At 40.4% G+C, this 13,541-nt stretch overlaps 1 protein-coding gene across 2 annotated transcripts in view; it reads right to left on the reverse strand.

The window, feature by feature from the left end:
• Positions 1 to 4,259: 4,259 nt before the first annotated feature.
• The window catches only part of LOC149162409 (chlorophyll synthase, chloroplastic-like), a 195,071-nt gene continuing 185,789 nt past the window's right edge, over positions 4,260 to 13,541 (reverse strand). The window contains exons 14-16 of one of the 2 annotated variants that reach the window (XM_089437253.1): positions 5,202 to 5,249; positions 4,990 to 5,077; positions 4,260 to 4,864 (exon numbers count right to left, since the gene is read on the reverse strand). In XM_089437253.1, the coding sequence (XP_089293379.1) occupies positions 5,015 to 5,077; positions 5,202 to 5,249 (111 nt within the window). In that variant the 3' untranslated portion in view covers positions 4,260 to 4,864; positions 4,990 to 5,014. Of the gene's footprint in view, positions 4,885 to 4,989; positions 5,078 to 5,201; positions 5,250 to 13,541 lie in introns of both variants that reach the window. The other variant, XM_089437254.1, reaches the window with a different exon arrangement.

The raw sequence follows: 13,541 nt of genomic DNA on the forward strand, positions 1-13,541 counted from the left end.
ATGTCAAACCTCTTCAACATCTTGATCACATATTTTCCTTGACCTAGATAGATCTCATCAAGTCCTTTCCAAACTTCCAATCCCAAATAATAGTGCATTAGCCCTAGATCCTTCATGTCAAATTATGTTGCTAGTTGCTTCTTACATTCTTCAATTCGACCTTCCACACCTGTCAAGAGAAGATCATCCACATACAGAAGAATGATTACCGACTCTCCCTTCACAACCTTAATATAAAGGTTCGGATCAACAGAACTCTTTGTGAAGCCTAATCTCTGTAGGTATGCATCCATCCTAACATACCATGCCCTTAGTGCTTGCTTAAGGCCATATAATGCCTTCTTCAACCTACAAACATATGCCTCTCTATCTTTAACTTCAAATCTCAATGGTTGATCTATATAGACTTCATCATCAATTGTGCCATTCAAGAATGTAGTCTTGACATCCATTTGGTGGATGTTCCATCCCATCGATGCTACCAAAGAGGCCAACGAACATATAGTTGTATACCTTGTTGTCGGAGCAAATGCTTCTTCATAATCGATGCCTTCCTGTTGAGAGAAGCCCCTAGTCACATCTCTTGTCTTATATTTATCAATACTTCCATTTGCTACATGTTTAATCTTGTAGATCCACTTGGAAGTTACCACAGATTTGTCTTCAGGCCTTGGTACGATCTCCCAAACTCCATTTTCTATTATCGATTGATACTCTTCATTCATGGCATCCTTCAATTCTTGGTGTGTGACAACTTCTTCAAAGGTGGGTGCCTCTGCTTCTATCAATTTTGTCATATAGGTTGCATATCCAGAATATCATTTGGGCTTCTTGCTTTCCTTGAATGTGCCTTGAACTGCTCCATGACCTTCTGCATCAAGTAGTGTAGACTTCAACCAATTATGTCTCTTTCTAGTTTTGGGGATTACCACAGGTTGTATAGGCTCACTGGGACCTTCATCTTCATGATTTGATTCTTCGTCCTCCCTAGTAACTTCCTCTTCAAACACCGAAAGTTCTTCATCATTAGAGTCGATAGGGAGATCCTTTGATTTATTGAATGCAATATTTTCGTCAAATATCACATCTCGACTTACTTTTATTCGATATCCTTCCTTTATGTAGATCCTGTAGGCCTTAGAAGAGTTATTATAGCCAACAAATGTTCCCTTAATTCCTGATGGATCCAACTTCTTTCTCTTGTCCTTGGGTATATGAATATAGACATGACAACCAAAATTTCGGAGATGATCCATGGTTGGTTTCTGCCCAGTGAATACTTTTTCAGGGGTCTTATTATCTAGTGACCTATGGGGAATTTGATTTTGTATGTAAACAGTTTTCTTTGTAGCTTCACCCCACAGAAATTTCAGTAAATCTTGATCATGTGGCATAGCTTTTACACTTTCTTTCATGGACTAATTCTTTCGTTCTGCAACTCCATTTTGTTCGGGATTATACGGGACTAACAACTCTCTCTTAATCCTAAACTCCTTACAGAAGGCTATAATTTCCTTGGATGTGTATTCTCCTCCATTATCAGATCTTAATATCTTGATTCTTCTTTATGTAAGGTTCTCTACTTCAGCTTTGAATTCTTGAAATTTGGTAAATACTTCATCCTTGGATTTCATTAAGTAAACCCAAGTTTTCCTTGAATGGTCATCTATAAATGTGACATAATATAGATGACCTCCAAGTGATTTAGGAGTCATAGGACCACAAACATTGGAATGAATAAGATCCAAGATTTATTTTGACCTTGAAGCATTGCTTCCAAATGGTCTCTTGGTGTTCTTACCTAATGCACATCCCTTGCATACTCCTTCGTGATCTTCTTTCAGTTTGGGGATTCCATCTACTATTGAATTTAGGGTTGGAAGGATTTTGAAATGGAGATGACCAAATCTTCTATGCCAAAGTTCACATGAGCTGATTTCAATGTGAACTAAAGCTTGAGCAAGGGGAGTTAGCAACCTGCAAAGTCTTCCTTCATGAATCCCAATCATTCTAGCATTTTCTATGCTTGCATTTTTACCCCATACTGAACTTTTCCATCAATAAAAGCCACTCTGTCACCTTTATCTTCTAAACTTGAAATGGAAAGTAAATTCTTATGCAAACTTGGAACAAATAGGATGTTGTTGAGATGAATATTTCCTCCATTCTCTAGCTCTAGTGAGGTTGATCCAATCCCTCTCATAGGATAGCTCTTATTATCACCAAGCTCTACGAAGTAAGAGTAATTTCCTTTTGACGGAGTTTTTAGTTGCTTGTGATGGTCGCTAATATGTCTTAAGGCTCCACTATCAATCACCCAAATGCTCCCATCTTGAAATGTGCCAGTGAGCGCTGAGAAGAGTCCTTCATTCTTTCTCTTGATCACTTACTTCTTTGGAGTAAATAGAATATTCCATACTTCTTTGAAGCTATTCTTGAGATGGCTTGCTACCTTTGAACACTTCTTTGAAAACTTCTTCAATGTAGTAGAGATCTTCATAATGCTCTTAGGCAACCTTAGCTCTGAAACCATGTTGAGAAATCTATAGGGCAATGATTAGAGTGATTTCTCTTTTCTTGATAACTTCTTGTGATATCTTTTTACTTTTTCTTACTTATTAGCTTCTTTACTTATTATTATGTTTGTATATCATCAAACAACTACCAAAACAAGAAGAACAATAGTACACAAGAACATAGAATGTAGGCTGCAAGCCAGGGCAAAAACCTCTCCACTTGAGAGGAAAACCTGCAAATCTCTTCTCTTCTTATAGATTCTTCAATTGACGAATTCCAAGACCTCTAGACCAAGACCAATACCCTCCAAGACCAAGTCCAACCCTTCTGGATGATGTGCTTCCTTTGTCCAAGTCAAACCCAGTCAAATCTCTTACAGTAGCACAATTTTGACCCCCAGCTTCAGAATTTCAGCCTCTACTGCAAGTCTAAAATTTTTGGCCCTCACTACAGCAGTGGTTGCCACACGTGTGAGCTTATTCTGGCCTCCCAAGGCTTCTTCAGACCTTCACTTGGCTTTCTCCTTCTTCTGGTGCTTGAGGATGGCCTAATGTGACCTTCGCTGACCTTCTTTCTCTTCCTTCTTCAAGATCGAACGTGCAAAGGGAAACCCTAGACCAACAATAGAAACCCTAGCCTTCCTTTGATGTGTGAGAGAGAAATAGCCCAAAAACAAGTTTTCTTCATCTTCTTCCTTCTTCACTGCCTTCTTCTTCTTCCTCCTTCGCTTGAATGAGTGAGTGATGAATGTGTTCCAAGGAGGTCGAGTTTCCTCCTTTATATAGGCTTCTTAAGGTGGACATGGCTCCTCAAATTAGGTCGACTTCCCAGCTGCCAAGACGACTTGGTCTTGAAGGGTATTTTGACACTTTTAATGACAAAAATAATTTTCTTTACAAGTTGCAATGTCCCTGATGGGGTCTTTAACTCATGACAATGACTCTTTTGACTTCTTGACCTAGGACAAACCCTAGAAGCACTCAATGGGTGCTTGACCTTTAAAATAAAATAACTTGAGCATGAAACCCATGCTCCAAAAATAATAATGATGATTTTCTTGCATTTTACAATATACAAGAGTCAAAAGTACATTTCATATTTATGAAGACCGAACCTAGTTACACATTTTTCAACAAATCAATGGCCAAGATCATATCAGAGTCGATTCGTGTGAATTTCTAGATGATTTTCACCTTAATTAATTTTGATTAATTAACCAATTTTTCTAAGTATTGACTTAGGAAACATTAAAAAATAGGTCAATAATCTAATTAAGTCATCTCTAGGTGGAATTTCCAAAAACGATTTCTGGGTTATGGATATCTCATGTATTCTAGCCTCTCCACAAAGTTTTGTGACTAGAACACATCCGATGCTACAAAAGCTAACAAATTCCACAGTGAAATCTAAACGAGTATAACTTTCAAAATGCAGGAGTTATAAGATGGAGAAAGAATGCCCTTCTTTAAGACTCTTAATAATCTTCCCCTATGAAAAAAAATTGTTTTCCAAGTTTATAAAAGAATGGAGGTTCCCTAATTCACCTTTTCATTAACTTGTGAAATTCATCACTTTTTACCTCATGTAGAAGGGAATTTTACTTGAGCTCTAGGTTGTCCTTCCTATAAAATAAGGAAAAATTTTCCTTAAAAGCATAAGTTAAACCTTTTCCGCATGATTATTTGTCGACTTCTTGCCAAGATGCACAAGAAAGAGAACCAAACACAGCAATTCTTGGGAAAAAAACAGAGAAATGGTAACACTTAATATTCTACACTGAAGAAAGTATTTTTTGCGGTCACTCACCATACAGAGATTTTGCATCAACAATAATACATCCTTAAGACTAAAAGATTTCATTATCCCTTGAAATCCTATCAACGATACCTTTGTAATTACATAGAGGGTTAACCTGCCCAAAAAGCAACCCATTAACGTTCACATACAAATTCTGACAAGAAAATAGTGGAAGTTAATATCTATCACTAAAATGCTTCTACAAGATACAGTACAAGCAAATGGTGAAGTCCATATCTATCACTACAATGCTTCTACAAGATACATTGCCACAAAACACATAAATATAATTGCTCCTAGTGTACATTAACACGTTTTACTCTATGTTTTCTTGTAATAATTCCTTTATGATAGTCCTTTCTTGTGGGGCAGCTAAAAGTAAACTACAGACTAAAACTGACCCCTGCAGACCACAGTGGATTGTTGTAAAACTTTTTTTATCAGCAATGAACAGAAGTAGTTGGGCTGCTGCAATTACTAGTTTCAACTGCCACAAGGATTGAAAAGCTTGCCACCGATCTTGCATCGGTATGTGTGTCCTCGATCAGGCCTGCAGTGATCACAAATTCACTTTGCGCAGACTCAGTATACTTCAGTGGCATTCTTATGCATATAACCTTGAAATAAAGTGAATCGTAAAGATAATCTTAAATACACAATAAATGTAATGTCTACCTATTTATACAGCAAATTCTTTGTATCAATGACTGGTTGCCAGAGCTGTACAAAGCAACCCAAAAACAAGAAAAGGTTGTGCGCTAGCCTGAACGGGAAAGAAAGAAGTATTTGTTTTAAAATAACCCTTATAAGAGTGGCAGCTGATCATTCAACATAATAATTATACAAACAAATATACTGGTAAAATTAACATTAGATGGATAAGTTACCTGGTATTTTACATCATATTTAATAGGGTCCTTCAGAAAGTATTGAAACTGCCAAAAGCAAACCAAAGTTAGAATAATATTGAAGAAGTGTGTAAGCTAAAAGATTAAAAGTATTTGGATAGAGCAGACAAGTAAGAAATTACAAAAGGATCACAGACAGATAAAGAAATAAATTATAATACTACCTTTACTGAAACATTGCATTCTATCTTGAAGATACATTGAAGAACACATTAACAAATAGTAGAATGCATTGCCCATAGATAATTACTAACACATACCCCAACAATGTAAATCTGACCTCATGCAATGATATATTTAATGGACAAATAACAAATCAATGCTCCACAACACAATCCCAGCCAACTTAAGTACACATAAATTAATAAACTAAAAGGATAGATGACAAATGCTAAAATGAATAAATGATAATTTATTAATTAGTAAATAAAATTAATAGAAGTTTTGCCAACTTCACCCACTCTACACGCAAAAATACAATAAATTCTGGAATTAGAGGAGGCATACAGAAATAAGGATGGAGATTTACTATTTATTAATGAATTCTACATGGACTTTTTAAGTTAAGCAGAGAACCATAAGAAAATTACGAACCTCTTCAGTACTGAGCAAATGAAATATAGACTAGACAGAATATGTCTCGTTCCACTTTCCTAACCTACAGCATCAGTTATAACCACAGGATCTGTGGTGCCCCTATCGTATTAAGCTCTGACATCTGCTTTTGCTCTATCTTCAAAATACAGTATGATAATATTTAAGGGTTGCCATCTGACATCTGTTTTTGTGCCATCTTCAGGCTACAATTTGTCAAGGGTAATCCTTCAATATTGGCATTTACATCATCTTCAGTTTATATCATTACCCCCTCATTTCTAGGGGTAATTATAGAAGGTTTTTCTTCAATGATCCGCATTACAGACAATAGTCCCAGTGATGACATTCAGCATTCCCCAGATACTGTAGTCCACAGATGCCTCTTATATCATGCTCAGTTCGCTCATCTATTGATGATGGTTCCCGACACAAATGAGGTACGTTTGTCTATTGCTCCATACTAAGTGTTTACATTTAATGTACTTGGCATGAAAGTAGGGATCAAGGGCTGAATCAAATAATCAATCATGATGCTTGGAAGTTATGCCTTTTGCCTTGTTTCAGCTTGGTGGTCATCATCATTTTCCTAGTCAACTGTTGCCAATGTTTGGGAGAGGGGTTCTAATGGGGAGCCTTGATAAGGGTAACGTGCACATGTCTTTCCATACTTAACATACTCCATCTAGTCCAGTTTTCATTATCCTTGGGTACTAATGAGGGACATTGATAAGGGTAACGTGACCATGTCTTTCCATACTTAACTTACTCCATCTATTCTAGTGTTCGTTATCCTCTCTTTGGGGTTGGCTGTTACATGTACCCCAAAAAGGTTCATGCTTCATGATCCCATGAGAAGGGGCCTAGATGCCAAAGGTTTATGCAGTTGTGTGTGTGTGTGTATATATATATATATATATATAAAGAGCATGATATGAAAATAATCTCAGCAAAATAATTTGGAGAAAAATTCCTCCCTTTTGCAAATTATCTTGGCCTCCTCTTGCCTCCTCAAACCCCGCTGAGAAACTCGGCCTCCAGGAATTCGCACTGCCTAGCCTGGAAAGATTGTACATCCTGCTAAGTGGCTCCAAGTGAGTTGTCATGTTTCCCTCTGCTACTAGAAGAAATTCGCTTGGCCTTCCGAAGCTCGATCTGAACTCCAACAACACTGCAAACCCTCTTTCGGCTACCCACACTAGGTTTCTAGCTATTCGAGCTTCCTGTAGAGATATTTCAGCCTCCCTACTTTGCTGCTGGGAATCTCTGCTGGAATACTCTGTTGTTGCTCCCTCAATCTCACTCGTGCTTTCCTTCTAGCTCAAACTCTTATTCCTTGGTCAATTTCAGCAACTAGATAACTCGATCTGCCAAGGAACTCGCTCTCCCTATGTCTCATTGCTATGCTCAAGTGTGTCTCCTTCATCCCCATCGACCTGCTCTTATAATCTTGTTGCCACACAATCTAGCAGGGGTACTAAAGGGACAACTACTAGACCTAATGACAACAATGAGGCAAGGACCCACTATCACCTTAGTTAATGTCCCCTGCACTTTACGTACTTTCACTAATGGGAGGAGTCTCGGTATGAAGGAAATCACTAGAATAATAGGATCAATGACGAGGTATGGTGTGATTTCCAAATCCCATTCAAAGGAAAGACTCCAGTAATGCCTTGGTTGCTTCAAAAGCAAGATAATGGCTCCCCATGAAAGGTGTGCGAGGAGGCCTAGACCTAGGAGGAAGGGATACTCAATACAAAAGATGCTCCTAGATTAAGGCTTCCTAAGGGAATAAAGGACCTCTCTTAGGGTTTTGTGAGATAGTGATCATATAAACCTTGGGACCACAAGAGAGACCTAGAGGCATCTAAGCAAGGCCTAGGGTTTGCAAGATCAAAAGAGGAATAAGATACCTTAGGTCAAACAAGGAAAAGATAGGTCAAGGAAATGATTAACATCCAATGAGATTTCGAGGACAAATTGTTAATTTTTCGTAGGGCTATATTGTTCTTTACTTTGATAATTGCATTTCTTCATTAGCACATTACATTCACCTCATAACATCATAACATTATTCAGTAGCATACGCAACTATATAGAAAGAACAATATCATCATCATCAATGCAGCGGAACATAAAGGAAAAATAGAAGAAAAGCATTCACACATAAAGACAACAAGATTGGTCGGAGACTAAGGCAAAACCCACTTTGGGGAAAACCCTTTCAAATTCTTCTTCTTATTAAATTATCAATGAATGATTTAGCAAAAGAGAGTACAATGATCCATGTCTTCATTTATACAACGATCCAGCAAAACAACTACAACATCCATGAAATGAACCCAACAACTGTTAAAATTGGCAACTAGGGCCAAACTCCATGTGGGTCAGCTTATTTGTGGCAGCTGATATTTTTATTGGATCCCTCTCGTCGAGAGGTGTATGATTGATCTAAAGATCATCCAATTCCGATAAATATTTATGGAGATATGAATTTATTTTGATTATGGAATTATTATCAAGCCAACCAGCGACTTATGTAGGCTCAAGAAGCCCAAACGTCATGTCTATTCAACCTATACGTTTTTGGTATAAATAGAAGAGGATTTGATGTCATTGGAAGACACATTCTTCATGTGATCTCCTCCTCTCCACGTCTTGGGTTTTTGGTGAAGGAGAGACACTAAGAAGAATACGCTGGCCTAGTATGATGCCCTAATTGTTGTACGTTGCCCTAACTGCTATACGTTGCCCTAACTGTTGTATGCTACCCTAGCCGCAGGTCAGATGTGCCCTAGCCGCAGGTCAAGGGAAGGCTCCTATCCTCTGCCCAAAGGAGTTCCAATAAACAGTTAACATAATGCCCTAATCTGCTGACAAGTAATGCCCTAATCTGTTGTCCAAGGAGACTCTTAGATGCAGCAAAAGGAGACTTTAATTTGTGGTTAAGGAGAAGCCTAACCCGCTGTAAATGGAGGATTGATACGCAGCAGAGGTGGAGGACTGATACGCAGCAGAGGAGGCTCTTATATCCACATCAACAAAGCCCTAATCCGTTATCATAAGGAGGCTCCTAAACCGCAGTCTAGAAGTGACCCTTAGCCGCAGCTAAAGAAGACCTGGCCGCAGATATAACAAGCCCAAATTCACAGCTAAGGAGAGACCTTCAGCCGCAGCAAAATGAGTCATAACACAGCAAGAAGAAGCCTGAAACAAGCATGAATTGCTGAAGGTAACAGCACAAAGATAGAGGTTGTTCCTAGGCTTGGGTCAAGGACTGTTTGCAAGGGAAAGGAGCTGCAGCATATTACACTGCTGCGTTGATGGTTATTGGAAGTTGTTTGGTGGAAGACCGTAAGCCTATCTTGCTGCCACAGGCCATAGCCAACGTCAAAGGGCAGCATGATAAACAGCAGTGATAGAATGGCATACCTATAGCAGCCCTATCACAATGAACAGCAGTGATAGAATGCCATCTGTTAGAACAGCAGCATGATGATGATGCACATTAGTATGGGCAGCATGATGATAAGATCATGGACATGGGCAGCATGATGCAGTTTGCAGTGGTACAGCAAGAGAACCAAATGCAGCACGATGATAGGTGAAGGAGTCACCTTGGAGAATCAGTTGAAGCAGAATGTCTTCAACTGATCTCATCGTTATACGAAATGATCTATGCTAGATCTAGATAAGTCAAAGTGTTGACTTCTGTTGTAAATGTACTCTCTCTCTCTCTCTCTTTCTCTGCTGAACTTTGAAGAACATAAAAGAAGAATTGATCAAGGGTTTCCCCACATTGTGGGGTTTGTCCCTGGCTAGCGCCACATCCTGTGTCCTCTTGTCTTGGCTTGTCTTCTGCGATTTATATTTATGTTCTATCTGCAGTTTACTTTAATGCTGATGTGATTGCTAACTATGAAAATTTAAATAAATTTCTCTAGCATAGAACATACCTAAAATTAACATGGTATCAAAGCTGAGGTGAAGACAATGACCAAGCAAGAGTGAAAGAGCAATCACCAAAGACAATAGGGACAAGGATCGATGGGTTCCACATCTCTCTTCTAAGTTCACAAAGGGTGAAGTCGAAGCAGAGCATATTATCAGAATGGCATAGCGGAAGTTTCTGATGGCCCATATAAAGATCACTTCATTGGGAGGTTCGGATCTAAGGGTGGAAGGAAAGGTGGATGCCTTGGTTGCAATAAGTTCGGCCATTATGCGAAGGAGCGTCCAAATGGCAGAGACACATATCATGATGAAGATAACAATCATTCCAAGGACATCTTCAATTATCTAAGGAATGACTAATAATGCAGGTCATCAAGGAAATGGTCGACTCTTCAAAGAAAGCAAGGAACCCCAGAATCACTTTTATGTACCTGATCGCAAGAAGAAGCTGTTGTCCATCTCGGAAATGGAAGTTTAAGGTTTCAGGGTGGCACTTATCGATGGAAAGGTACGTGCTTGAAAATAGATTTTTCAAAGATGTTTTAGAGTTCAGGGTTGTATCAAGTCCACTGGGGACCATGACCATTGACTCAGCACCAGAGGCCTGTGAGTCAGATGGTGATTGGGATGCCTGAATTCAAAAAGAGCATGAAGGTACATGTCTAAGATGTACCAAAGGAAAATCTTACAAGGGGACCATTCCCCTCATGTAGTAGGTCCACAAGTTTGGAACAACCCGTGGAGTTTGAGATTCATGAACACAAGTATACAGGTGGAAGAAAGCCCTCTATGGCTTGAAGCAAAACACCCCGGGCGTAGTATGAGAGGACTGATAGCTGTTTGATGAAGCTGAGATTCACTAGAAGTGAAACCAATCCAAACCATTACCCGAAGGTTGTGGATGATAGACCTCTCATACCGGCACCTTATGCGGACGAACTATTTCTGACAGGTGTAGACCCTCTCATTTGCAGAAGTAAGAGGGAGTTGGATTCCGGACATATGTTTTGCAGTTAGCATGGTGAGCTCATATTTGGTTGAGCCTCACTGGATTGATGCCAAGAATCTTCTGAAATATCTTTGGGGCACAATCTCTCATGGATTGAGAAACACTGTTGAAAATATGAAAACTGCATGATTATTCGAATGCTGACTGGGCAGGCAGTGTGGAGGATCACTAGAGCACTTTTCAGTGTTGGTTCTCTTTGGATTCTGCTTCGATATCATGGATGAGCAGGAAGCAGAAGTCGGTTGTTATAAGTACTGCCGAGACTGGATAAATAACTACAAGTATGACCTCGTATGAAGTTGCCTGGTTGTGGAAACTCTTCAATGAGTACACATGATGAATAACACTGTGATTCTCTGTGACAACCAGAGGTGGGATTCGATTATTGAGGAATCTCGTATTCAATGATTGCTCCAGTAGATAGACATCAGATATTCCTTATTTGGGATATGGTAAGTCGATGAGCAAGGAGGCTCCATTGCACTGAGATGATGTACAGGTCGCTACACTTTGTCAGAGCCCCAGGGAAAGATCAAATTTGTGATTTTTCCCAAACGACTTGGAGTCGTCGAGAGACCCTTGTAAAAGGGTCCTGCATGTTGCATACATTGAGCACTGGGAGCTCTGGGGACTTGCGGTTCTTACTGGAGCAACATACGACCACAGGGTGACTCACCCTCCCCTAGTGGTGCGTACTGGGACAAGATGATTCGCTCTCTTGTGGGACAGGATGATTCGCTCTCCCGTGGACAGGATGATTCGCTCTCCTATGAACAAGATGATTCACTCTCTTGTGGGTCAATATGATTTGCTCTCTTGTGGTACAGGATGATTCAGTCTCCTGTGTAGCAAGATGATTAGTTCTCCTGTGAGGTCTGGATGATGTGTTCTCCATGACGATTGTGTAGCAGGATGATTAGTTCTCCTGTGAGGTCTGGATGATGTGTTCTCCATGACGACTATGTAGCAGGATGATTAGTTCTCCTGTGACGTCTAGATGATGTGTTCTCCATGATGACTATGTAGCAGGATGATTAACTCTCCTGTGAGCCCTGGATGATGTGTTCTCCATGGCGATTGTGTAGCAGGATGATTAGTTCTCCTGTGAGGATAGGATTGATTAAGTTCTCTTGTCGAGGCATCTTACCCATGCAGTCTAGGACTCTTGGGAAGTACCTCTCATCTGATCAATGAGCAGGGAAATGAGGATAGGGACCATAGTAGTACCGATGGACGCATCGTTGTATCTACCGTACTCCCTATGCTAGGATGACCTTCATTGATCTAGGATCAATGATACTGGTCTGGGACCAGTGGTAGGAGTTGTACCTACTATGACGCTAACTTCGGATCGGTTGAGACTGGTCTGGGACCAATGGTACATACTCTGAGACTGACTTTGGGTCAATGGAGGACTGATCTGGGACCAATGGTAGGAGTTGTACCTACTATGACGCTGACTTCGGGTTGGTTGAGACTGGTCTGGGACCAGTGGTACATACTCTGAGACTGACTTCAGGTCAGTGGAGGACTCGTCTAGGACCAGTGGTAGGAGTGGTACCCACTATGACGTTGACTTTGGGTCGGTTGAGACTGGTCTAGGACCAGTGGTACGCACTCAGAGACTGGTCTGGGACCAGTGGAGAATGGTATGAGACATTCTCGATCAATTCCTTCTTCATAGTTCAGCAAAGCTAAGTTGAGCAGAGCAGAGACAGCTGAGTTGAGCAAAGCAGAGCTGAGCTAGCAGAGCCAGCAAAGCTGCGCAAAGCAGAACAGAGCTAGCAGAGCTGAGCTGAGCAAAGTGAAGCAAAGCCAACAGAGCTTAGCAGAGCTGGGCAGAGAAGTGCAGGGCACTGATGGCAGATAGTACAGTTGGACATATGGATCAGCAGATGGAGTTCTCCCTAGTTGAGAGGGAGTGTTAAAATTGGCAACTAGGGCCAAACTCCATCTGGGTCAGCTTATTTGCGGCAGCTGATATTTTTATTGGATCCCTCTCGTCGAGAGGTGTAGGATTGATCTAAAGATCATCCAATTCTGATAAGTATTTATGGAGATATGAATTTATATTGATTATAGAATTATTATCAAGTTGACCAGCGACTTATGCAGGCTCAAGAAGCCCAAACGTCATGTCTATTCAACCTATACGTTTTTGGTATAAATAGAAGAGGATTTGATGTCATTTGGAAGGACACATTCTTCATGTGATCTCCTCCTCTCCACGTCTTGGTTTTTTGGTGAAGGAGGGGCACTAAGAAGAATACGCTGGCCTTGTATGATGCCCTAACTGTTGTATGTTGCCCTAACTGTTGTATGTTGCCCTAGCTGTTGTACATTACCCTAGCCGCAGGTCAAGGGAAAGCTCCTATCCTCTGCCCAAAGGAGTTCCAATAAACAGTCAACATGATGCCCTAATCTGCTGACAAGTAATGCCTAATCCGCTGTCCAAGGAGACTCTTAGATGCAGCAAAAGGAGACTTTAATTCGTGGTTAAGGAGAAGCCTAACGCGTAGCAAATGGAGGACTGATACGCCGCAGAGGAGGCTCTTATATCCACATCAACAAAGCCCTAATCCGTTATCATAAGGAGGCTCCTAAACCGCAGTCTAGAAGTGACCCTTAGCCGCAACTAAAGAAGACCTGGCCGCAGATATAACAAGCCCAAATTCACAGCAAAGGAGAGACCTTCAGCTGCAGCAAAATGAGTCATAACATAGCTAGAAGAAGCCTGAAACAAACATGAATTGCTGAAG

The sequence above is a fragment of the Pinus tabuliformis genome, chromosome 5_2, assembly GCF_031772625.1.
Source record: "Pinus tabuliformis cultivar Carrire ecotype Pingquan chromosome 5_2, CPIR1, whole genome shotgun sequence".
Classification (NCBI taxonomy): Eukaryota; Viridiplantae; Streptophyta; class Pinopsida; order Pinales; family Pinaceae; genus Pinus; species Pinus tabuliformis.